Source organism: Candida jiufengensis, assembly GCF_024610255.1.
Source record: "Candida jiufengensis strain CBS 10846 chromosome Unknown scaffold15, whole genome shotgun sequence".
Lineage (NCBI taxonomy): Eukaryota > Fungi > Ascomycota > Pichiomycetes > Serinales > Debaryomycetaceae > Lodderomyces > Lodderomyces jiufengensis.
Window position 1 is genome coordinate 62,404 of NW_026261565.1, and position 22,578 is coordinate 84,981.

The following is a 22,578-nucleotide window of genomic DNA, read 5'->3' on the forward strand; positions in this document are numbered from 1 at the left end:
TAATAACAAATCATTATATAATTAATCATTCATTACCATCATTCACAAAAACATTAATAACATACCATCTTCATTGAAACACTCATTTAATTAGCATTTATAAAAAAGTCAATAGCATTATTTTTTTTCATTTCTTTTACTTATTATAATTTTATATCTAATTATGTCACTTCAATCATTTGATCAATCAATATCAATAAATTTAAAAGTAACAACATTATTGGATCAAGTGATAACAGGTTCAATATATACATACTCATCATCTAATGAAATTTTAGTTTTAAGAATAAATAGAAATGATCAAAAAGACCAGAAAGACCAAAAAGACCAAAATCAAGAAGATTCAAACAAAATACATACTTATAGAATAATTAATACATCATTTATAAAAAGTATACAAGTATTACCACCATTTCCGAACAAAATCAATAACAATAAAAAAAGTAACCAAAAACATGAAAAGGATAAAGTCAATTTACAACCTATTAATATAGATGATCTAAAACAAATTTTGAAACATCAAATCAAAAATTACAAACCTACATCAACTCACCAAGAAAATTCTTCTCCATCATCTGTACAACAAAAATCATCACAATCTATTTCATCACCACAAAAGCATCCACAACATAATGATAACACTACAACAACTGCCACAACTGATCCAAGCAAAACAAATACTCAACATAATATTACAACAACAACTAATACCAAAACTGCGAAATCATCTTCTCCACATCCACAATCAAATAATCAAACAATAGCATTAAAATTAAATAAAAAATTTAAAGAAAAATTTGGAGATAAAAATGTAAAAATTAATCCTAAACAAACTGAAATTACCATCTTCAAAGATATCAAAATAACAAAACCTTTTACAAACACTTCTAAAAATATTTTAATCCTTAATAAAAGTTCAAAACATTTAATACCATTTCAAAAAATCTTGAAACAATTTTGGTTAGATATTGATAATGAAAAAAAAGGTGGTTAACATAAGTTTTATATAACATTCTATATTTTTCTTATTTAATATATATTCATATAATTATACATTTGTTAATGAACTGAATTTTTTTTTTATTACAGTATTGTACAAATTTTCTATTCTAGCTGATCTACTTCAAGCCTTTTAAACATCAAATTACTATATCCCTCAAAAGAATTTCAATTTTACTGAATAATTTGAAACCTTGTAGTTTAGTACCTCTAACCCCGTCAACTTCTTCCCACTTAAATGTGAATTGGAAATTATCGTTATTTCCATGATCAACCATTTCCTGATTTTGCTGTAGTGATTTCTTCGACCTAAGTTCATTTTCAAAGAACATGTTAAACCAAATATAACAAAAGTTACCAATCCCAATCATTACATCTTCATCTACTTCAATTGGTTGTCGTAATTCATAGCACATGTCATTTCCACTTTTGGTTATGTTACAATTTTCGGAATTCAACAAAGGAATCAATATCTTAACTATGGTATTCTCTCTATTTACTTCTTGTCTCACTATTTCATATTCTGATAAACTTAATAAGACCTCTTTTTTCATACAATCACGTAAAATAATTTTTGATATCTTCTTAGTCTTCCTTTCAGTCACCCAATTTTGATATCTCAATTCAAGTTCTTCATTGGTTAAATACATATGCCAATACTTCAAATACCTACGTTGACTTAAAATACTAACTCCATCACCACCAAAAAATCTCATTCTTTTACTAGTGTAATAAGAAATAACTTGGTCAATATCTATATCTTGACCTTTATTAATTATTGAATCATACATCAAAAAAGCACAACATATAGTACCTGATCTACCTTTACCTGCTTTACAATGCAAAACTGCAATATTTTTTTGATCTAATGATAAAAAGTCATTAATTGCAACAGTGGATTCCATCATTATTTTCAAAATAGGTGGATAATGGTCAGGGAATGGGAAATGAGCAACTTTATCTTTAACTTGTTCGTTTGAATATCCAGGATCTTCACCTCTAAAATTAAATAAAAACCAATTATCAATTCCATGTCTTAAATTTAAAAATAAAATCAAATCTTTTAAAGGATACCTATACCATGATTCTAAATATGAAGTTGTGGGAGCTGAACTTACTATTAAATTGGGTGTAATGTATGATAAGTCTAGCTGTAGGTTTAGTTGTTTGTCGTAATGTAAATTTTTTGGTGATGCTACTAGTGATCTAATTAACGATTTTATTATTTTCATTAAAGATTTTTTTGAATTTAAATATGATTGACTTTTAGTTATTACTCAATCTTTCATCTTCAATTCAAATTCGGATCAAATTAAACTTGTTGTGATGATTATTTTTATAGATGCTTTTAGTATGAAATTGGTTGCCAAAAGTTAGAGCTAATTTTGTAAACAAATATCAAATGCCGATATAGCTACCAATTACAGTCTTGTGACATTTGAAACATCAACTTAATTCATTTCAAAACTGAAAAAAAAAATTAAACCTTTAAATCTCTGTTGTTTATTTATAAAAATATACAAAATATTTTGATAAAAATCATTTGATAATATATACAATCTTTTTAAAAACCCTCCAGTCTTCAACTCACCTAAATCTTCTACTTCAAAAGTCTAATTTTTCATAACCACCAATCTTTCTTTTCTTCTTCATTATAAAGCCCCACTTTGTCTCATTAATTCAGCAATTTTTCTAGTTAAAATAGGATCATTTTTAATTCTTTTTTGCATCTTTGTAGCTTCAGCAAATGAAATAGCTTGAATTTTTTCTTCAATTGATCTTGCTAAATCACAACTTTCTTCAAATAATATTATAGCATCATCAACTTCATCTTTTTGTAATTTAATTTGTGCTAATGAAATTCTTGCTAATTCAGATTTTGGATCTAATTCACATGCTTTAATCAATAAAGTTTCTGCTTCTCCAATTCTTTCTAAACTTTCTCTTGATATAACTGTTGCTTGGTTTATTAATGGTAATGCTCCTACACTAAATCTATCCAATTTTTCTTGTAATCTTGATGATATATCAAATTGTTTTAACGCATTTTCAATATCTCCTTTATCTGCTAATATTTCACCATAATAATTTGGAATTTCTGGTGATGTTGGGAATTTTAATTTTGCTTCTGTGAATTTTTCATAAGCTAATTCTGGATTACCATTTTTATAAGTGATACAAGCTAATTGAATGTATGCATATACGTTATCTGGATGTAATGATCTGGCTTTATTGAAGTTAATTTCTGCATTTAATAAATCTCCAGTTAAATAGAATAATTGACCTAAATGGTAGAAAATATCTGGTGATTTTGGATCTAAATCTTCAGCTGCTTTAAAATCTTTTAATGCTTCTTCATATGATGATTTATCTGCATTAATTAAAGCTCTGAATACATAAGCTCTTGGTCTTGGTTTTAATTCAATAGCTTTATTGATTGAATCTGCTGCTGTAGCTGGATCATTTTTCAAAAATTGGAAAGCTGATAAATATTCTAATGCAACTGCATAAACGTTTACTTTAGTATCGTCATCTTTTAATGCATTGACAGCTTGATTGATTAAAGTATCAGCTTCTTCATATCCATCTCTTGTATTATTTTGAATTTTAATTAATGCATCATATAAGAATTTCTCACCACCTTCACCTGATTCATTCAAGTCATTTAATATTTTTTCATCATCGAATGCACCAAAGAATGATCCAATTGTTGCTGCTGATGGTAAAGCGAATTTTTTCTCTTTTTGATCAACTATTTTAATTGAATGTTTTCTTAATACTCTTTCTAAAACTTGTTCAACTGATTTATTTGAGAATCCTCCATATATAGTCAAAGCAGTTAAATCAAACATTGCATCTTCATATTGTTCTAATACTTCGTATGAAGTAGCTCTTCTTAAAATACATTTAGTATAATCTGGTTTTAATTTAATGGCTTCAGTTGTATCTTTGATTACATTCTCATGATCATCTAAAGCAGCATAACATGCAGATCTATTTGAATAATAAATTGGATCTTTTTTCAATTCTAAAGCAGCTGAATAGAATTCAATTGCCTTTTCGTATTTCTTATTTTTGAATTCTGTATTACCATCTTCTTTTAATTGCATTGCCCATTCTTCCTTTTCCGATTCTGGTAAACTAGATATAATTTCTGAAGTTAATGCTGGTAATCCTTTTGAATTGACTGGATATTTAGTTGTTTTGGTGAATGCAGTTGTTGATTCAGTAGCATTGTCATTTGGCTCTGGACTTGATGATGTTTTAGATTTCTTCTTTTTCTTATTCTTTTTAGATGATGATGAAGATGATCCTGAACCTCCAATTGATTTCTCGTCTGAAGTTGATTTTGGATCTTTTGTTTTAGATGATGATTCTTGTTGTTGTTGATTGTAATAATAATAAGCACCAAAAGCTGAAGTAACAGCTAATGCAGTCACTATAATAGCTGTTTTATTCTTAATAAAAAAATTATCTGACATAATGAAATGATAATTATATATATAAATTGATTTATCAATTAATTAAGTGCTATTTAATCTCAATTATTATATAGAAATGGCAATTATTAAATTTTTCAAATATTTTTTTTTTTTTTTTAAATTTTTAATTGGTAGTGTAGTAATGTTCTATACATATTCTATAAATATAATATCATCACTATGACCTTCTGAAGTTTAGATTAGAGGATTGATAGGATATCCTTGAAGATGTAAATCAAGAATGAACAATCGGATTTCCTTAATCTTCTTGTTGACTTATACACTAACTTAGAGCAATTCAAAATTTTGTAATAAATTGGATCTTCGGAACTGCTGCCATAATCTCTTGCGAGCACGAATTAAAGTCTCGTGTCAATTTACTCGAGGTTGTTGAGTGACTGGGCTGATTTAATTTTTAGTCTCATCGATAATTATCATTCAATTTCTTTTTTTAAAACTACTACTTAACATTCGAAGTCAAGTATGAGCAAAGTTTGGAGTAAGTTATATATATATATTAATTGCATCGCTATAATATAAGCCTAGTTATGAGTTTTCGTGCTAAAGTCAATAGTATCAAAATCAGTCTAAAGATATCATAGATAATTTTTCCCCGTTGCCGCACCAATTGCTAACATGATTTTGATGTTTGAATCGAACGGATTTTTTTGATTGATTCTTGTATAATTCTTCTAACCTCGACGCGACGAAGAAAATGCTCATACAAATGACATTGGAAATTTTTCTAGCTTTGGTTTGATGCTAATTTTATTGTAAAATGGTAATTTTATAAAAATTTGAAAGTAAAATCCAAAAATCCAAAAAACGAGCTTTGGAGCAGGATTCTAGTATTTTCAAAAATATGATATATCAATTTATTCTAAATTTTTTGAGTCAAGTTCAATTTTACATGAGAAAAATCTACTAAGATATGCGTATGTAATATGAGACTACTTTGCATAAATCTCTTGATCGAGTAAATTCAGGTTCATTTGATGTTGAATTTGAATTGTTTCAAACTCGGTCTGGAAAAAGCGTAGATAACTTTTTTTCGTTGCCGCATTGATTTTTAGTGTAGTTTAAAATTTCAAGAATGACTAAAATTTTGATTTCAACTTCAAATAACTTGTTCATCTTTTAGATATCGAGGAGAGTGTCCATACAAATAACATTCAAAATCTTTGTAGCTTTATTTTGAGTATAAAATCTAATAACTTGAATAAAAAAGAAATTGGGAAGGTATAAAAAATTTTCACTTCTTCAACTACTGGTCCACTTGAAAAATGCAACTTTTCAGAATTTTTTTAAGAACCATGAGAGCTATAAAAGAGGATACTTAAGGAAAAAGTGAGTGTAATTTGTATGAGCGTTTTGGTTGGAAGAGTAGTACTTACTCCAGTATTCTTCTACACTATTTCTACTTATTTTGCAGCTAAAAATTGGTAGTTTTTGTATAGCACAAATAAATCAATTCTACATAACAAACTTATCACCTTAGCATATCAAATAAAGCATTTAAGCATATCAAATAAAGCACTTTAGCATATCAAATAAAGTACTTTAGCATAACAAATTTATTACTTTAGCATAACAAATTTATTACTTTAGCGTAACAAATAAACCACTTTAGCATAACAAATAAACTAAAATAGCATAACAAATAAAGTATTTTAGCATAACAAATAAACTAAATCAGCATAACAAATAAAGTACTTTAGCATAACAAATAAATCGCATAGCAAATTAATTACTTTAGCATAACAAATAACTTTAGCATAACAAATAAACCATTTTAGCATATCAAATAAACTAAATCAGCATAACAAATAAACTAAATCAGCATAACAAATAAACTATTTTAGCATAACAAATAAACTAAATCAGCATATCAAATAAACCATTTTAGCATAACAAATAAACTAAATCAGCATAACAAATAAACTATTTCAGCATATCAAATAAAGCACTTTTGTGTATGCTATTTTCAATGATACAAATCCGTATATATATAGCTCCCCTCACGTGCATAGATAGCTGAATTTTTTGTGTTCTCCTACATTTGCCACAAGTTACGGATTTTTATTTTTTTTCAATTTTACAAATCTCGGGTTTGTTTGTAACTAATTATTTATTTAAGATTTATCTACATGTATAAACATCTATATATAAATAAGATTCAACCTTCAATTCTAATAAAATAAGAAAAATCTTCATCTATTCTAAATTATAATAATATTGTTCATGTTGTTGATACCTTCTTCTAGCTCTTTGATGTTCACTATTATCTTGATAAGAACTTTCCAAAACAACATCTTCATAAGTAGGTAACATAGCAATAGATTCATCAATTGTTTCATTAGTCGCAACATGACTATGACCATTATTACTAGTACCATTTTCATCATGATTTGAATTATTATTAAAATTTAATACTGGATTTATTGAAGAATGTGAATATTGACGTTCAGTAGCTTTTGAAGGTAATATTGGAGGTGGGGTTGGTAATTGAGGTGTTGAATTTTGTGATAATGTAGGAATTGAAGATCTTGATGCATTTGATTGTAAAGTACTTGTCATATTTAAACCACTTAATACTTTTATATTTAAACATTGTAAATCTACGTATTTTATCTTTTTAGACATTTCTTGTTTATCCCTAAAATCTTTTATTATTTCACATGAAAAACCTGCTGTTATATTAAGATTATATTTTCTTGTTATATTACATGTTTTAAAACTTGGGGATAAATGATCTGGTAATATACAATTATCAAAATATTTTTTGGGTATTTCTATTTCATATACGGAATTTGTTGAATTAATATTTGACGTAACTGAATTTGATGCATTTCTATTTAATTGACTATGCATTAAATCAAATTTTAAATTTTGATAAGTATTATTACAAACGTTTAATTTTTCTTCATGTTGTCCCATATGATATTCATTTGATGCTCCATCATTTTCAACTACTGATACTAATGTGGTTGAAGTTAAAGTTATATTTAATTTTTGTAAATATATTATCCCTAACCCATTTGAATCATCTGGTTTTCCATATTCTGCTAATGTATATCTTGCTGGATTCAAATTTGATATTAAAAATAATTTAAAAGATGGTGGTTTTGTAGGTATTAAAAATGCAGGATATCTAAATCTAATTTCAAATGAGAATGAAACATCTTTTGATTTTATTTCTGGTATAAATTTTTTAGTAGGATTTGGCGGTTGTGATATTTGTTGTGGTGGATTTTGATAAACATTTGAAGTTTGAGGTGATGGAATGGATAAATTAGTTTCATTCCCAAATAATCTCAGCATTAAACCTTGCTTTTTTGGTTGAATATTGGGGATTGAAGGTAATGCTTTTTTTTCCAGATAAGAAGATGTACGTTTTTGAGAATTTGATGATGGGAATTTTATACCAACAATTTCAGGAATTCTATTTCTAAAAATTAATTCTTTTCTAACAAATGCTTCTTTATAATCAATTTCAAATTCTTGATTTCCTAAAAGTGGTCTATTTTGCATATCTAAATCTAAAGGTAGAAAAATAAAAGGATCATATGCTCTTAAATTAGTTTTTAAAAATGATGATCTTTTACATGTAACTTTTATAAAATATTTAATTTTTGCAAAATCTCCAATACCTGATAATGAAGGAGGTAATTGTGATGTTATATGATAATGTTGTTGTTGAGGCAGTGGAGGTCTTATTGAATTTTTTGAATTTGATCCATTACCATTTGAATATTCATTTATAAATTGATTTGCTTTATTTTTAACAAATGTTGAATTAAAATTCCCATTATTTATCATTACATCAAATGTTTTTAAATTTAATGAAACTTTATTTGAAATCCCACTCATTTTAACACATGAATTATTTAGTGGAATTTTAAATTCAAAATTATATGAATAATTCCCTGGTGCTAATGTAAATTCTTTTGCTTGTGAAACTTGTCTTATATTATCAGGTGGGAAAACAATTTGAGTATCATATAATACTTTATGATCATCTTTTATTAATTTTTCTTTTTTATCTTTATCTCTTTTATTACTTAGTTGTTTAGGTATTGATAATTGTGTAGATGATATACCTTCTAATTTAACTTGAATCCAATTTAATGTAATTGCTTTTGTTACAACTAATGTTATTTTACCTTTTATAATATCATGATTTGTAAATGTTCCATCTGTTGTCGTACGATCTATTTCTATTTTAACATCTGACATAATTTAGGTTTTCTTGAATGTAGGTAGTGATAATTTGGAATTTATTAGTGATTGATATAATGAAATGAAATAAGGTAAATTATGATAAGGTAATCCAATACGGCTGTAATATTTGTGTTGCAAAAATTATATATTTACTATGTCTCTTAATTTACGGAAGTTATTGGATATAAAATGTGGAAATAAAAATATGAAATAAATTAGTGCAGTTTAATAATTAGAACTTCTTTAATGAAAATCTATAGTAGTTGATATTGAATTAAAATGATATATGATAGAATGGATGAAATAAGTGCACTAATGATTTCTTGTTTTTAAACCCAAAAAAAAGGAAATGATTTTGTATTAAATGTAAATATAAATGTAAATGTAAATAAAAATATATAAATAGATGAATATAATAAATTATTGATTAGTTATGAGAATTAAGTAGTAATATGAAAAGTGACAATAATGTAAGTCTATACAAAAACTAAAAATAAGAAAACCCTTTTTTTTTTATTTGAATTCACAATTTAATATTGATTGATTATAAATAGAAATAATAATAAATTTAAATCCGGTAAGTAACACTATCATTCAATATATGTTATAAATACAATAATACAAGTTCAGTATAGCTTTTACTCTTTAAACTAAGTATCTTTTCAGTTAAATAAGCTTTATGCAAATATAGATTTTTTATTTATTGATCATATAACCGCTTATGTAATAAAATTATTTCAATTAATACTTCATTGCTAATGGCTTTAACTAAATTCCTTATTAAAGAGAAAAGGCTATGAAAATAGAAATTTGACATAATTTGGTAGCATTAGCAAAGCATCAACAAAAGATACACACACCCCACTAAAAATATTAATATTAAAATTAATACGTTATATTACTTTATAATTTCAAATCTCAATTCAATCAATTCAATTTAAAACAACTTTAACTAATCAATTGATTCAAACAATATGTCAACTCAATTACCAAAAGTAGAAATTTTACAAGAAGGAGATGGTAAAACATTTGCAAAACCAGGTGATACAATTTCAATTCATTATGATGGTAAATTAACAAATGGTAAAGAATTTGATTCATCAAAAAAAAGAGGTAAACCTTTTACATGTACTATTGGAGTTGGACAAGTTATTAAAGGTTGGGATATTTCATTAACTAATGGATCTCCGGATTTACCTAAAATTTCAAAGGGAACAAAAGCATTATTAACTATCCCACCTGAATTAGGTTATGGTAATCGAGGATTTCCTGGATTAATTCCTGCTAATTCTACTTTAGTTTTTGAAGTTGAATTATTAAATGTTAATGGTAATTAGAAAAAATTAATTAAATTGGTTTTATATGAGAGAGTTTTTTTATACAAATATAGTTAGTTAGAAGTTACATGTTAAATTTTTTTTTCAAAATTATTATTACTATTTTTACTCTTCTAAAACTATAATTGTTAGTACCTCCCTGTCTATTGTAGAACATAGTATAATGAACCATCTTTATAAATAACATTAGTTTGAGTAGATAAAACATGTAAATCAATTTTATAATTAATATCAAAAATTTGTAATTTTGGTAATTTAATTAATTTAATTTCTTTTTCTTTTGCTGCTGATAGTGATGATGATAATGATGATAATGATGATATTTCTAAATCTAAATGAAATTCAATTATATAATTTGTAACTGGTTTAACAGTAAATTGAAATTGTTGTTTTGGATTTATATCATCATCTTTATTATATTTTGAAATTTTCCATTCTTTTAAATCTATTAATTGTGATGTAAAATTTAATAATTGTGGTGTTGGATTTTCTAAAATATATTTAAATTTAAATGTTGTTTTTGAATAAATTTCTGTAATGTTTAATAATACTCTTGGTGAACATAATGATAATATTGTTGTCCATTCTGGTATTATATATTCATTTACTTTTTGATTGGTAGTGGTGTTGGTGGTGGTGGAGGTGGTAGTGGTGGTCGATCTTTTCCATTTTATTGTTCCTGATACTATTATTTCAACATTTCTATGACTAAATCCATTTTTACATTCTGTTAAAAATAATTGATTTCTTTTATTATTTTGATTATCATTTTCAATATCTTCTAATAAATTGATTGAAATTTCTGGATTTTTAGACATGATATTAAATTCAACATCTTCAATTTCTAAAAATTGGTTTAGTGAGTTCAATTGATTTAATAAATCTGATGTCTTTAATAATAATTGCCATTCTCTTTTTAATATTGGTGGTTGTTGTTGTCCTTCTATATAAGGTGGAAATTTTAAATCTTCATTATAATTTGGTATTATAAAATATTGACATTTGAAAGGTTTTGATAGTATTGGAATTTCAAGATCTTGAATTTTATGAATATGAGTATTAAATTCCCTCTTTGTATCTTTTTCATTTTCATTATCCTCTTCGTCACCTTCATCTTCATCTTCATCACTAATAATCAATAAAAATTGTAGATTCATTAATTCAGCTTTAAACTGTCTACTAAATACATTCAAACTTATGATATTTTCATTTTCACCCAACGTTAATAAATTTAATGGTTCATCATCTTTTAAATTATCCCAAAATAATGAAATTTCATCTCCACCTATATTTTCAATGGAATTTTTACTTTTAATTTCAACAACTAATTCGGCTTTTTTTAATTGTTTTAAATCTTTTGAATCAAATTCAATATTTGTTGGAATTGATAATTTTTCACCAATTATATAATAATCAATTTCATTTAGTGGGTTGATTTCAATTATGGGAATTTTTGGAATAACATTAATTGATCTATTGGATTCATTCAATCTAATCATTTTGGGAATTGTTGTATTATCTAATTTTAAATATCCAATATTGTTTTTATAATGACCTAATGATGAAGATTGATGTAATTCAATTTTATTCAACCTTATTAATATATTCTGATGTTTAATTTCAATCATAATTTGTAATTTTATAACTTCAATTTGATAATTTCCCGCAGAAGTTATAATTTGTTCATGTTGTAAAGTCTTTGGGATATCATTAATTTCTAAATTTGTTGAATCTACAAATGTTTGATCTAATTCTTGTCCTTTCAATTTTATTACGTTTGTTGTTGGTTTTGTCTTGGACGAATCATGACTTATTGATATGTATTTTAAACCTCTCTTTTTAGACAACTTGTCTGTTCTTGTAAATGGTGCGTCTATTTGTTTAATTGAGATGCAGATATCTGTTTCTGGTGGTAGTAAAGTTTTTAGTACCAGTAAATTTATTTTTGATTTTAAATCAATTTGTAAAATTATTTCATCACCAACTGAAGTTGAAGTAGAGCTTTCGTCTTTTTTGTCATTAAGTACATTTTTATTTAGTAGCAACACATTGACATCAAATAATTCATGTAATTTGGAATTTAATAAATCTAATTCCACTATATCATCATCAAATTGAAAAATATTTTCACATAAATTTGAAATTTCATCATTAAATTTAAAATGTTGAGGGAAAGTACTTAATTTCAAAACTGTATTTAATTCTAATTTCTTGTTACCCAATTTTGAATAACATCTAAGTAATTTTAATAAAATAACTTCACTTATACTTAACCATTTCCCAATACCCATTGAACTATAAGACATTTCTAAAAAATCAGATGCTTTCTTATAATCACCAATTTGAAAAAATTCTTCACCTAATAACCAATTTATATATGAAATTAATGAACCAGATTCATCATTACCAGAAACCAGGGATTTATTAAGTGCTTGCAGTTGTATAGATTCTAATGATTCCATTGATTTTTGTAATAATTCAATTCTTTTCAGTGAATCTGTATTTAATTCAAATGACTTTAGGTAAATTAATCCTGGATTTGTTATAAGGTCAAATTCTGGTGTATGTATACCTCCTGAAAAACTTACTAGGTTTGATCCGTTATTATTTTTACTTTTCAAAACTGCTGATGTATTAAGGTAAGTTATTATTGAATATGGTATTAAATTCATTAATTCAGCTAACCATTCATATTGTATTGATATCCATTTATGATCTTCTTTAATAATTTGTACAACATTGATAATGTGAGTTTTATGTTTTTTTAAAGCTTTTATAGGTTCTTCTATTGCAAAATAACCTCTTACTATGTGGAAGGCAATAGTATCTAATAATGTTTGCATTTGTGCTATCACTTTATTATCATGATCCAGTAAATTCACTGCATAAATGCTATCTAATAAGGAAATTAAATCTTGATAAGCAACTTCTAATAATTTGATACTTGGTTCTAAGTTGTTTATATTTACAATTTCTAAGATAATGGCTTGCTTGATCAAATTTCTTATTTCGAGAAATTTTGGAGTTAATTCTATTGAAGTATCTACTTCATCAGTTGATGGACATGAATAATATTTCTTGTATCTTTGTTTTATCTTGTATTCTATATTTGCATAAAAATCATGTGATAATTTGGTTAGATTGGAAAACATTGAATTTATTAATACTTCAATATCTCTATCTATTGTTTCCTTTGTGTTGATTAGATTGTATAAATGTCCTGTTTTGGGGAAATTTAATTCTGTTCGTATCCTTGTGATTCTATTTTCATCAATTGCTTTATTGTCTGATATCAATAGCAAGACCAACTTGGAATCAATTTCTTCTAATTCAATTTTTAATTTCTTGAAATTAAGTATCAATTCGTCGTCCTTTTGTAATACTTCTTCCTCATCTCCTTCATTTGATACTTCACAAATATAACATACTGCAAATGGGAATCTTGTGATATATTTCTCAAACCATTTATAAGTCAATATTCCATTGGGGAAAATATCAGATTGAGTATTAAAAGGTGATAATAAATCATGTTGATCAGGTATTTTTTCTTTTTTAGGTAGTTTTAAATTTTCATCAAAATCAATATCAAGTATGTATTTTGGAGTTGATAATCTATTCCTTATTATACAATTGTCCCATTTTTTGGTTTTCACGTTATTTATATTGAATTGTGATATTAGTTTGTCTATTATTTCATTGTTTTTTAAGTTTGATTGTATGTGGATTCGTAGATATGGATTTAATTGTTGTAGTAGCAATTGATTGTAATTATCCATTGTACATTCAAAGAAATGCGATCAGGTTTTAGATCGAAATAGTAAAGCTATGAAACGTTATGATTGTATAAATTAAATTGGTTGTAAGTACATGTAAATCAAAGATAATAATTTCCAAAATCAATGTCTCAAAACCTTAGTTGAGACAATAAGAGTTTTTATGACATTCGATCTCTTATCACAATAAAATGAATTAGTTTCTTTTTAAATCATCTTGAATAATCATTACCAATACACTTAAGATCAAAGTACAAATATCGGAAATGAGTGATCCAATAAATGCAAACCCAACAATAATAGATATAAATAATTTACCAACAAGATTACTAGATCTCAACACATCACAAGAAGAAAATTTATATGAAAAAAACAAAAAATTAATATCACAAGTAACGTCATTATCTTTATATCCACAACAAGATGAATATATATCATCATTAGAAGAATCGCTTTCTGAATTATCATCAGTAGATACACAAGAACCAATAGAAGAAATAGATGAACAAGAAATATTTGATTTAATTTCAACTATATCAGATCCTGAACATCCTTTAACATTAGCTCAATTAGCAGTTGTAAATTTAAATGATATAAATATAAAAAGAAAACCACATAATGAAATATCTGAAATTATTATAAAAATAACTCCAACTATAACTCATTGTTCATTAGCTACTTTAATTGGATTAGGAATAAGAGTAAGATTAGATAGAAGTTTACCTTCAAGATTTAGGATTAAAATATTTATAAAGGAAGGAACTCATCAATCTGAGAATCAAGTGAATAAACAATTAAATGATAAAGAACGTGTTGCTGCTGCTTGTGAAAATGATCAATTGTTAAGTGTTATACTGCAAATGTTAAGCACTTGTAAATAGAGCATAAGGTAAGGGTGAATGTAATTATTAATTATTAAGTGTCATTAAAAGTGTATTTACTTGGGGTTTCTATAAAGTGTTTGATTGTAAGATCTGTCTCTTTCATGATTCAATGTATTGTAATATCATGGAATATAGATCAATTATTATAAATTTGATCAAGTATTTCTTTATAAAGTCCAAGAATTTGAATAACTTCATACTGTTGTTACCATTCTTCAAATAATTCAATATATTAGAAATAATATTATTTAATTTCACAATTTGTAAATAATAATCATTCTTATCTTTTAATTTTTCTTTCTTCTGTACTTCCTCTTCAGAACTTAATATTGGAGTTGGTACTATTATAGTATTTGCAGAAACAAATGAAGAAACACTCGAATTATTATAACTACCACTTAAATTCGTTGATGATGATAAAGGAGTTATATTATTTTGATTGCTGGAGTTAGTGCTGTTATTATTGTTTTTTAATCTCATACTTTTTCTACGTGATCCTATTGATGTAGTTCCTGTGTTGGTTGTACTTATACTACTTCTATTACTTAATGGACTATGATTTGATATATTTGAATTTATTGATGATGTTGATTCTCTATTATTATTTTTCTTCATTTTATTATATAATTTCAGTTTTGATAATATTGAATTTAAAGTTGTCATTGATGATGATAAAGATGAATTATCTTGTTGTGAATGTGGAGTTGGACTTATGTTATCTTGATTTGATGGAAATCTTGAATTTGACATTTGTGGAGGTGTTATTGGATTTCTATTCCCATTTTCTTCATGATCTGGAGAATTTAGAGTACTTTGTTTCCCGTTGTTGTTATTATTGTTGTGGTTACTTAAAAATGATGAAAATCTTCTTTTCGATATTGAACTTCCATTACTTGCTCTTCTATTTTTATTATTTGAACTATTCGAATAATTTGATTTATTTGATATTGTACGATACATTGGTTTATCAAATGTATTAAATTCTTCATCTTCTTCATCATTTTCTTGTAATGTTGTGAAATAATTACTATTTGTGTTTCGGTAGTTGTTGTTGTTTGATTTGGGTTTTACTGGTAATTCATAAAATTTATATGCCATTAATAATTTTGAATAATAATTTAATGTAATTTCTTCAAAAGTAGATTGATTTTGTATATTTTTTAATTCTGATTCCATCATTCCATTTATTTCATTTAGCATTGTTACTTTTACTTTAATGTCTTTTATAATTATATCATCTTTTAACCATATGTTTTTGGGTACTATTAGATTTGAGAAAAATTCATTTTGATGTTCATTATTTTCATTTCTAAATTTTTCAAAGAATTCGTAATCTTTATTATTCTCCAATATAAGTGAAGGATCTTTTAAATTTATTAATTTATTCAATTGTGATATTATAGATTGATATTGATATAGTAATTGTTGTTGTTGTTGAGAAATTATATTTGTTGATTGTTGCTCTTGTATATTTAATGATAAATTATCAAACAGATTTGTAAAAGTACTGTTGATTGCATTTCTTGGACTACTATATTCTTCATAATCAATATCCCTTGGTGATGATCTTGGTGACATATTAAAAGTATGTATTGAATTTGAAGTTAATTTTGGCAGTTTATTTGAAATATAATTGTATCGTGATTGTGGTGGTTGATGCTCTATTGTATACATTGTTCTATTATTTTATTTGATAACTCTTTGATAAGCTTTTTTTATTATAGCTTTGATTTAATCTTATTATTTATATGTAGATTTTATGAAACTTTAAGAAGTTTAAATTTCTCTAAAAGTATGGTTTGATAAATGTTTCTATAATTTATTGTGGTTTAATTTATTGTCTTTGGAAACTCAAAACATATATATGTATTAGTAAAAATGTCCTTAAATTTTATTTGAGTCAATATTAGTCCCCTTCCTTTTAAATGTATAGTTGTTTGTAGTTGATGTTTAATTTATTTATTTTGGTTGTCAATTATAACTGTTTTATATTTTTATTTTTTTTGGATTTATTTATTTTTACTTTCTTTATTTTTTTGATAATAGAAATTAAATTAGTCGTGTGAATATTAATTGTTATTGTCAAATTTAATGTATGGAATGTTTTAAAATTAAATTTAATTTTGAATATATTAAATTTGAAGACGTGTTTTATCTTTAGATATTGCTACAGAGTAACAAAAGATAAACGATCTAAGGTACCTCTTTTTTTGACAATTTATATCAAATCTGATGATAGCTTGTTATTTACATATATTAAGATGTATAGTTGTGAATTGTAAAATTCAACCAGCTGTAATTTCAAGTATTGTATAAATGAAATTCTATAATTGCTACCAATTAAAACAATACTAACCACAAAGACAAAAATACCAGAAATTAAGTGGTAGCGTTTTTATTCATAAAAGGGTCTTTTTTTGTTTACATTTAATTTTTTTTTGTTAAGAGATTAAATTTTTTACGAAACGGCTAAATAATTTTTTTTTTTTTTACATTCGTATTGTTGTTGTGCATAATAGTAATTTTTAATCTGACATATAGATATCAATACAATTAAAAACTAAAAAAAAATTTCTAAATTATATTATAAAACTAATAATAATAATCTATATACTTTTTTCTTTAAATCAATTAATCTTTACCATTATATAATGTTCTACCAACTAAATCATCAGCCATAACTCTAATTTTTGACCAAAATACATTTTTAGGCATTCTTGTACCTAATTCAGTTTCAAAATCATATAATCTTTTAATACTTGTAAATTTTAAATGTGATGATTTAACTCCTAAAACTGATGCTGTTGAAATTAAATCTTTTGAATCAGCAGGATAATCTAATTCATATCTATATTTTTCCATTTTATTTGTATTATCTTCAATAAATTGTACTGCTTTTATTGCAAATCTATCTGCTCTTGTTCTATCTATTGGTGATGGTAATCCACCTTGTTGTACATGACCTGGTATTGCTGTTTTAGTATCAAATTCTCCATTACATTCAGTATTTATTATATCTGCTAATACTTTTGGTGTTAATACTTTAGAAGCATTTGAAGATTTTATAATTAATTTTCCAGCTTTTGTTAAATTTTTTTCAACTGCAAATGATTCTCTTAGGGAATTAATATCCATTTCTAATTGTTGTAAATGTATACCTTCTTCTGGTACATAAGATGCTTGAGCTCCACTTACTAATGATGCAAATGTTGCTATATATCCACTATTACCACCTTGTACTTCTATTACAAATGCTCTTCCTCTTGTTGCTGATGCTGATTGTTTAATAATATCACAATATTCCATTAATGAATTAAGACAAGTATCTGAACCTAAAGAATATTCTGTACCAGGTACATTATTTGATATTGTAGCTGGTACTAAAACCATTGGAATTCTAAAAGCTGGATACATTGATCTTGCATTTTCTAATTGATATAATGAAACAAATGCTTCAAATCCTCCAACAATTACCAAACCATCAAATTGATATTTTTCAAAATAATGAGCAATCATTCCAATATCAGTTTCTTCAGGAGTTTGTCTATTTGTACCAATATTTGAACCACCTATACTATTCCAACCTTCTATATCTAACCATTCTATTGATTTTATAGATTCATGTCTTGATAATCCTGAAAATCCATTATGTATAGCATATGGAGTATGACCTCTTGACATACAATAAGTTGCAAATGCATAAACTGCTGAATTCATACCACCTGCTGGTGCACCTATATTTATTATTGCAAATTTTTTTCTCTTTTCTATAGGTAATGAAGGTTCTTCATGATTTGCACTATTCATTGCAATAAAATTTGATAAATGTTCTTTAAATTCTGAATCTCTTAAACTCATAGCTTTATCGAAATTTTTTTCTGCAATTGCATCAGCAACTGATTTTGTAATTTCAACAGCTTCAACTAATGGTTTTCTAACAATTTGATTTTCTTCTATTGCAATTAATGGTGATGGAGTATTTGGATCTAATTCTAATACAGCTTTTACTGCTTCTATACCTTGTAAAGTTGCCAATATTCTATCAAAAGCAACTGCTGTACCACCTCTTTGAACATGTCCCAAAGTTGTAATTCTTGTATCTAATCCTAATCTATTCGCCAAAACATCTTTTACATCTTTTGCACTTATTGGTTTTAAATCTGATGTTATTGCACCTTCAGCAACTATAACTATAGTTTTCCTTTTTCCAGCAGTTCTATGTTTTTTAACTATTCTACTCATTTGATCTTGCCAATCTTGACTTGAACTTGGTTTTTCAGGTATGAAAATATAATCAGCACTAGTTGCTATACCAGCCATTAAAGCTAACCAACCACAATGTCTACCCATAACTTCTACTACAAAAGCTCTTGAATGAGAATTAGCAGTAGCATCAATATAATCTATAGCTCGACATATTCTATCTAATGCTGAATAACATCCAATAGTTGAATCAGTAGTTGCCATATCATTATCAATTGATCCAACTGTACCACATATATATAAATTTTTATGTCTTTCATATTGTTCTTCAGTTATCTCTCCTTTTTTTCTAAGTTCTGATATTAATGATGGCCATTCACTTCTAAATAAATCTGCACCAGTTAATGAACCATCACCACCACAAACTATTAATCCATCAATTCCTGCATCAATTAAATTTTTACAACCTTTTAATCTACCCCATCTTTCTTTAAATTCCATACATCTTGCAGTACCAATATTTGTACCACCATCAGTTAAATAACCTCTGACATCTTGCCATTTCATTTCTTTTATAGATTCTTCACCACCTTTAACTAATCCTGAATAACCTTCCAATATTGCGAATGCCTTTGAACCTCTGAAAATGGCAGCTCTAACTACTGCTCTAACACATGCATTCATACCTGGAGCATCACCTCCTGATGTCATTATACCAATATTTCTTCTACCTTTAAAATAACTTAATAATTCTTCTTTTTCATTTTTTTTGGAATGATTTAATGAACCAAATTGTGTTTCAAGTGATCCATGTTTTGGATGAGCTTTTTGAATTGGTGGAACAACTGTTAATGGTTCATTACATGCTGTAAACCCCATTATATAACCTAATGGATCAACTATGTATGCTTCATTAGGATATAATTCATTTGGAGTAATTTGAATTTTAAAATTTGATTCGTTTAATATTTCAATTAAATCAACTAAATTTGCAACTTTCATAACATATGTTGTATCTAATGATCTCCAATCTATAATATTTAATTTTGATATAATTTCTTTTCTTCTTTCATCAATTTCTTTTGAACTAAATCCAATTTTAGAATCTAATTTAATTTCTATTATTATTTTATTATCATCATTTGTTAAATATGTTGTATTATTATTTTGTGAATGTTCTATTAAATTAAGTATATTTGTATAAAATGATATTGCTTCATTTAATAATTGTTGTGAACCTGCAACTAAATAAATAGTTGAAGTACCATTTACAAGTGATGACATTGATAATTATTCAAATTAGTCGTTGGTATCTCAATTGATGTCAAAAGTGACTTGATTGAGTGAATTATATAAGTTTTTGTTAAAAATCGGATAATTAGTTTTAGCAATATATTTAAGAAAAATGTATTGTAACTTGATTTTTTTTTCGGTTGATTGAGTTGCGAAATTATAATATTTCTATAGAATAATTAGTTCATGTGTTGAAGGAATATATAGATCTGAAATCTTGTAGAGATGAACGATGATCTATGTCTTTGAAATGAAAGTAGTTTCAATTCAATCAGTGTCTATAAATCATTGTAGTAAACTATTCATTTCTGGTTCTTGTATGAGCACCAAAAAAAGAACATTACGTCACATAGGGACAAGAATTTTGACTCATGAATCGAGTATTTACAATACGTACGAAACGATGGTTCTTGTATTGAGTACGAAACGATGGTTCTTGTATTGAATAGGCAGATATGCCTTTTTAAGAAACATTGAGGTTGAACTTGAAGGCTGTTGCAACCAACCTTAAATTTATGCTTTTTGGATGAAGAAGGTCATAAGATGAATAAGGCAGCATGCAAATTTTGAGCAAGCATCGATTAATAAAGATGAAAACAGATAAATTAATATGGCCATGATTAAGTAGATATGATTGCTCATTAGAGACTGAGTTTCAATTTTGAATTTCGTTACAAGCATTTTGAATTTTTAAATCAAGATTTGACATTGTTTTGATGCAAACTTTTTCAAAAAAACAGTGTTTTTAAAATTCCTTAATGAGCCTCAATTAATTTTTGAACATTCCAGGGATGCGAATCTTACCAATGATAGTAATATTTTGAATTGATTTTGTCTCTGTAACTTAAGTTTATATATTAAAATATTGGCTGCAAAATAAATATATTATTATATTATGTGTGTAGAGATTTCCAAGTAGTGTAGATTTATACAAGAAATTATACTAGTCTACAGTACAAATTACATATTAAAATTTTTCAACATAATTAATTAATTATTACAATAATTAATTAGTAACTACCAATTCATTATTGATTTTTATATTTGGAAAAAAAATTGAAACTTCTTCAAGTCAAATATTATTAATTGAAAATAGACAATAACTCATTAAATCAACCACCGTGAAAAGAAGATGTCTATTCAACAACCATCAACAACACCAGTTCCAATTCAAGATTTAACTAAATTATCAATTCCAACATTACCAAGTGTAACTCCACAACCACCAAAACAAAATTCATTATGGTCATCAAATCCAGTTTTTTCATATTTAAATGATGTATATTTAACAATAAGTGAACATAGAAAAAATTTAGGATTAACTAATCCAGGTACAATAGAAAATTTAAATAAAGAAGTTAGTAGAGATGTATTTTTAAATCAATATTTTTTTACTGGTTTAAGAGCTGATTTAAATAAAGCATTTTCAATAAATCCTGCTTTTCAAACTTCTCATACTTTAAGTATGGGATCACAAGTTTTACCACCATATGCTTTTAGTGCATTATTTGCTGCTGAAGATTTTTTTTTACAAGGTAATATTGATAATGATTTTAGTTTTAGTGGTAGAATTAATTATGGTTGGGATAAATTTAATATTTCTAAAATTACTTTACAATTAGCTCAATCTCAACCTTCAATGGTTCAATTAGAACAAGATTATCAAGGTAATGATTTTTCAATAAATTTAAAAACTTTAAATCCAAATTTTATTTATGATGGTTTTTCAGGAGTTGCTGTTGCTTCATTATTACAAAGTTTAACTTCAAAATTTGCTTTAGGATTAGAAGCAATGTATTCAAAACAACCATTAGCTCCACCAGATACTGCTGTTTCATACGTTGCAAGATATAATAATGATGGGAAATGGATTGCTTCTGCTCAAGTTCAAGCTCAAGGGGCATTAATTGCTTCATTTTGGAGAAAAGTTAGTGATAAAGTTGAAGCTGGTTTAGAAACTCAAATTGCTGCTACTATGAAACAAGTTGCAGATCCATTAATGGGAGTTGGGTTTGAACCAGTTATTGAAGGTACAACCACAATTGGAGCAAAATATGAATATAGAACTGCAGTATTTAGAGGTCAATTAGATTCCAAAGGAAAAGTAAGTGCATTTTTAGAAAAAAGAATTTTACCAACTGTTTCTGTATTATTTAGTGGAGAGATTGATCAATTTAAAAATACTTCAAGATTAGGCTTAGGTTTACAATTTGAAGCTGCTGGTAATGAACAATTAATGATGATGCAACAAGGTTTAGTTGATGCTAATGGTAATCCAATCCAAGGTGTTACTGTTGTATAATTAAAAAAAAGTTTGAAGATTATAAATAAATTGAAGTAATATAAAGAGAGAGAGAGATGAGAATTATAAATTGTTAAATAAATA

At 25.9% G+C, this 22,578-nt stretch overlaps 10 protein-coding genes across 10 annotated transcripts; 4 read left to right on the forward strand and 6 right to left on the reverse strand. All coding sequences in view use genetic code 12, as the record gives it.

Annotated features, from left to right (window-relative positions):
* Positions 1 to 163: 163 nt before the first annotated feature.
* On the forward strand, positions 164 to 994 carry KGF54_005162 (uncharacterized protein; the record flags this gene model as incomplete). Its single annotated transcript, XM_051765931.1, has 1 exon — positions 164 to 994. One exon carries the CDS (start codon positions 164 to 166, stop codon positions 992 to 994), a length of 831 nt encoding a protein of 276 aa, XP_051617794.1.
* A 145-nt stretch (positions 995 to 1,139) lies between these two features.
* TEP1 (putative phosphatidylinositol-3,4,5-trisphosphate 3-phosphatase) lies at positions 1,140 to 2,231 on the reverse strand (the record flags this gene model as incomplete). The annotated part of the gene is made up of 1 exon (XM_051765932.1): positions 1,140 to 2,231. One exon carries the CDS (start codon positions 2,229 to 2,231, stop codon positions 1,140 to 1,142), a length of 1,092 nt encoding a protein of 363 aa, XP_051617795.1.
* Positions 2,232 to 2,651: 420 nt separating this feature from the next.
* TOM70 (protein channel) lies at positions 2,652 to 4,481 on the reverse strand (the record flags this gene model as incomplete). Its single annotated transcript, XM_051765933.1, has 1 exon — positions 2,652 to 4,481. The coding sequence occupies one exon, from the start codon at positions 4,479 to 4,481 to the stop codon at positions 2,652 to 2,654; it is 1,830 nt and encodes a 609-aa protein (XP_051617796.1).
* Positions 4,482 to 6,695: 2,214 nt separating this feature from the next.
* KGF54_005165 (uncharacterized protein) lies at positions 6,696 to 8,717 on the reverse strand (the record flags this gene model as incomplete). Its single annotated transcript, XM_051765934.1, has 1 exon — positions 6,696 to 8,717. One exon carries the CDS (start codon positions 8,715 to 8,717, stop codon positions 6,696 to 6,698), a length of 2,022 nt encoding a protein of 673 aa, XP_051617797.1.
* Positions 8,718 to 9,676: 959 nt separating this feature from the next.
* On the forward strand, positions 9,677 to 10,039 carry RBP1 (peptidylprolyl isomerase; the record flags this gene model as incomplete). Its single annotated transcript, XM_051765935.1, has 1 exon — positions 9,677 to 10,039. The coding sequence occupies one exon, from the start codon at positions 9,677 to 9,679 to the stop codon at positions 10,037 to 10,039; it is 363 nt and encodes a 120-aa protein (XP_051617798.1).
* Positions 10,040 to 10,182: 143 nt separating this feature from the next.
* KGF54_005167 (uncharacterized protein) lies at positions 10,183 to 13,815 on the reverse strand (the record flags this gene model as incomplete). The annotated part of the gene is made up of 1 exon (XM_051765936.1): positions 10,183 to 13,815. One exon carries the CDS (start codon positions 13,813 to 13,815, stop codon positions 10,183 to 10,185), a length of 3,633 nt encoding a protein of 1,210 aa, XP_051617799.1.
* A 263-nt stretch (positions 13,816 to 14,078) lies between these two features.
* KGF54_005168 (iron-sulfur cluster assembly protein) lies at positions 14,079 to 14,693 on the forward strand (the record flags this gene model as incomplete). Its single annotated transcript, XM_051765938.1, has 1 exon — positions 14,079 to 14,693. One exon carries the CDS (start codon positions 14,079 to 14,081, stop codon positions 14,691 to 14,693), a length of 615 nt encoding a protein of 204 aa, XP_051617800.1.
* A 102-nt stretch (positions 14,694 to 14,795) lies between these two features.
* On the reverse strand, positions 14,796 to 16,370 carry KGF54_005169 (uncharacterized protein; the record flags this gene model as incomplete). Its single annotated transcript, XM_051765939.1, has 1 exon — positions 14,796 to 16,370. The coding sequence occupies one exon, from the start codon at positions 16,368 to 16,370 to the stop codon at positions 14,796 to 14,798; it is 1,575 nt and encodes a 524-aa protein (XP_051617801.1).
* Positions 16,371 to 17,327: 957 nt separating this feature from the next.
* On the reverse strand, positions 17,328 to 20,183 carry PFK2 (6-phosphofructokinase subunit beta; the record flags this gene model as incomplete). The annotated part of the gene is made up of 1 exon (XM_051765940.1): positions 17,328 to 20,183. The coding sequence occupies one exon, from the start codon at positions 20,181 to 20,183 to the stop codon at positions 17,328 to 17,330; it is 2,856 nt and encodes a 951-aa protein (XP_051617802.1).
* Positions 20,184 to 21,324: 1,141 nt separating this feature from the next.
* TOM40 (Tom40p) lies at positions 21,325 to 22,494 on the forward strand (the record flags this gene model as incomplete). Its single annotated transcript, XM_051765941.1, has 1 exon — positions 21,325 to 22,494. The coding sequence occupies one exon, from the start codon at positions 21,325 to 21,327 to the stop codon at positions 22,492 to 22,494; it is 1,170 nt and encodes a 389-aa protein (XP_051617803.1).
* Between the last annotated feature and the right edge of the window lie 84 nt (positions 22,495 to 22,578).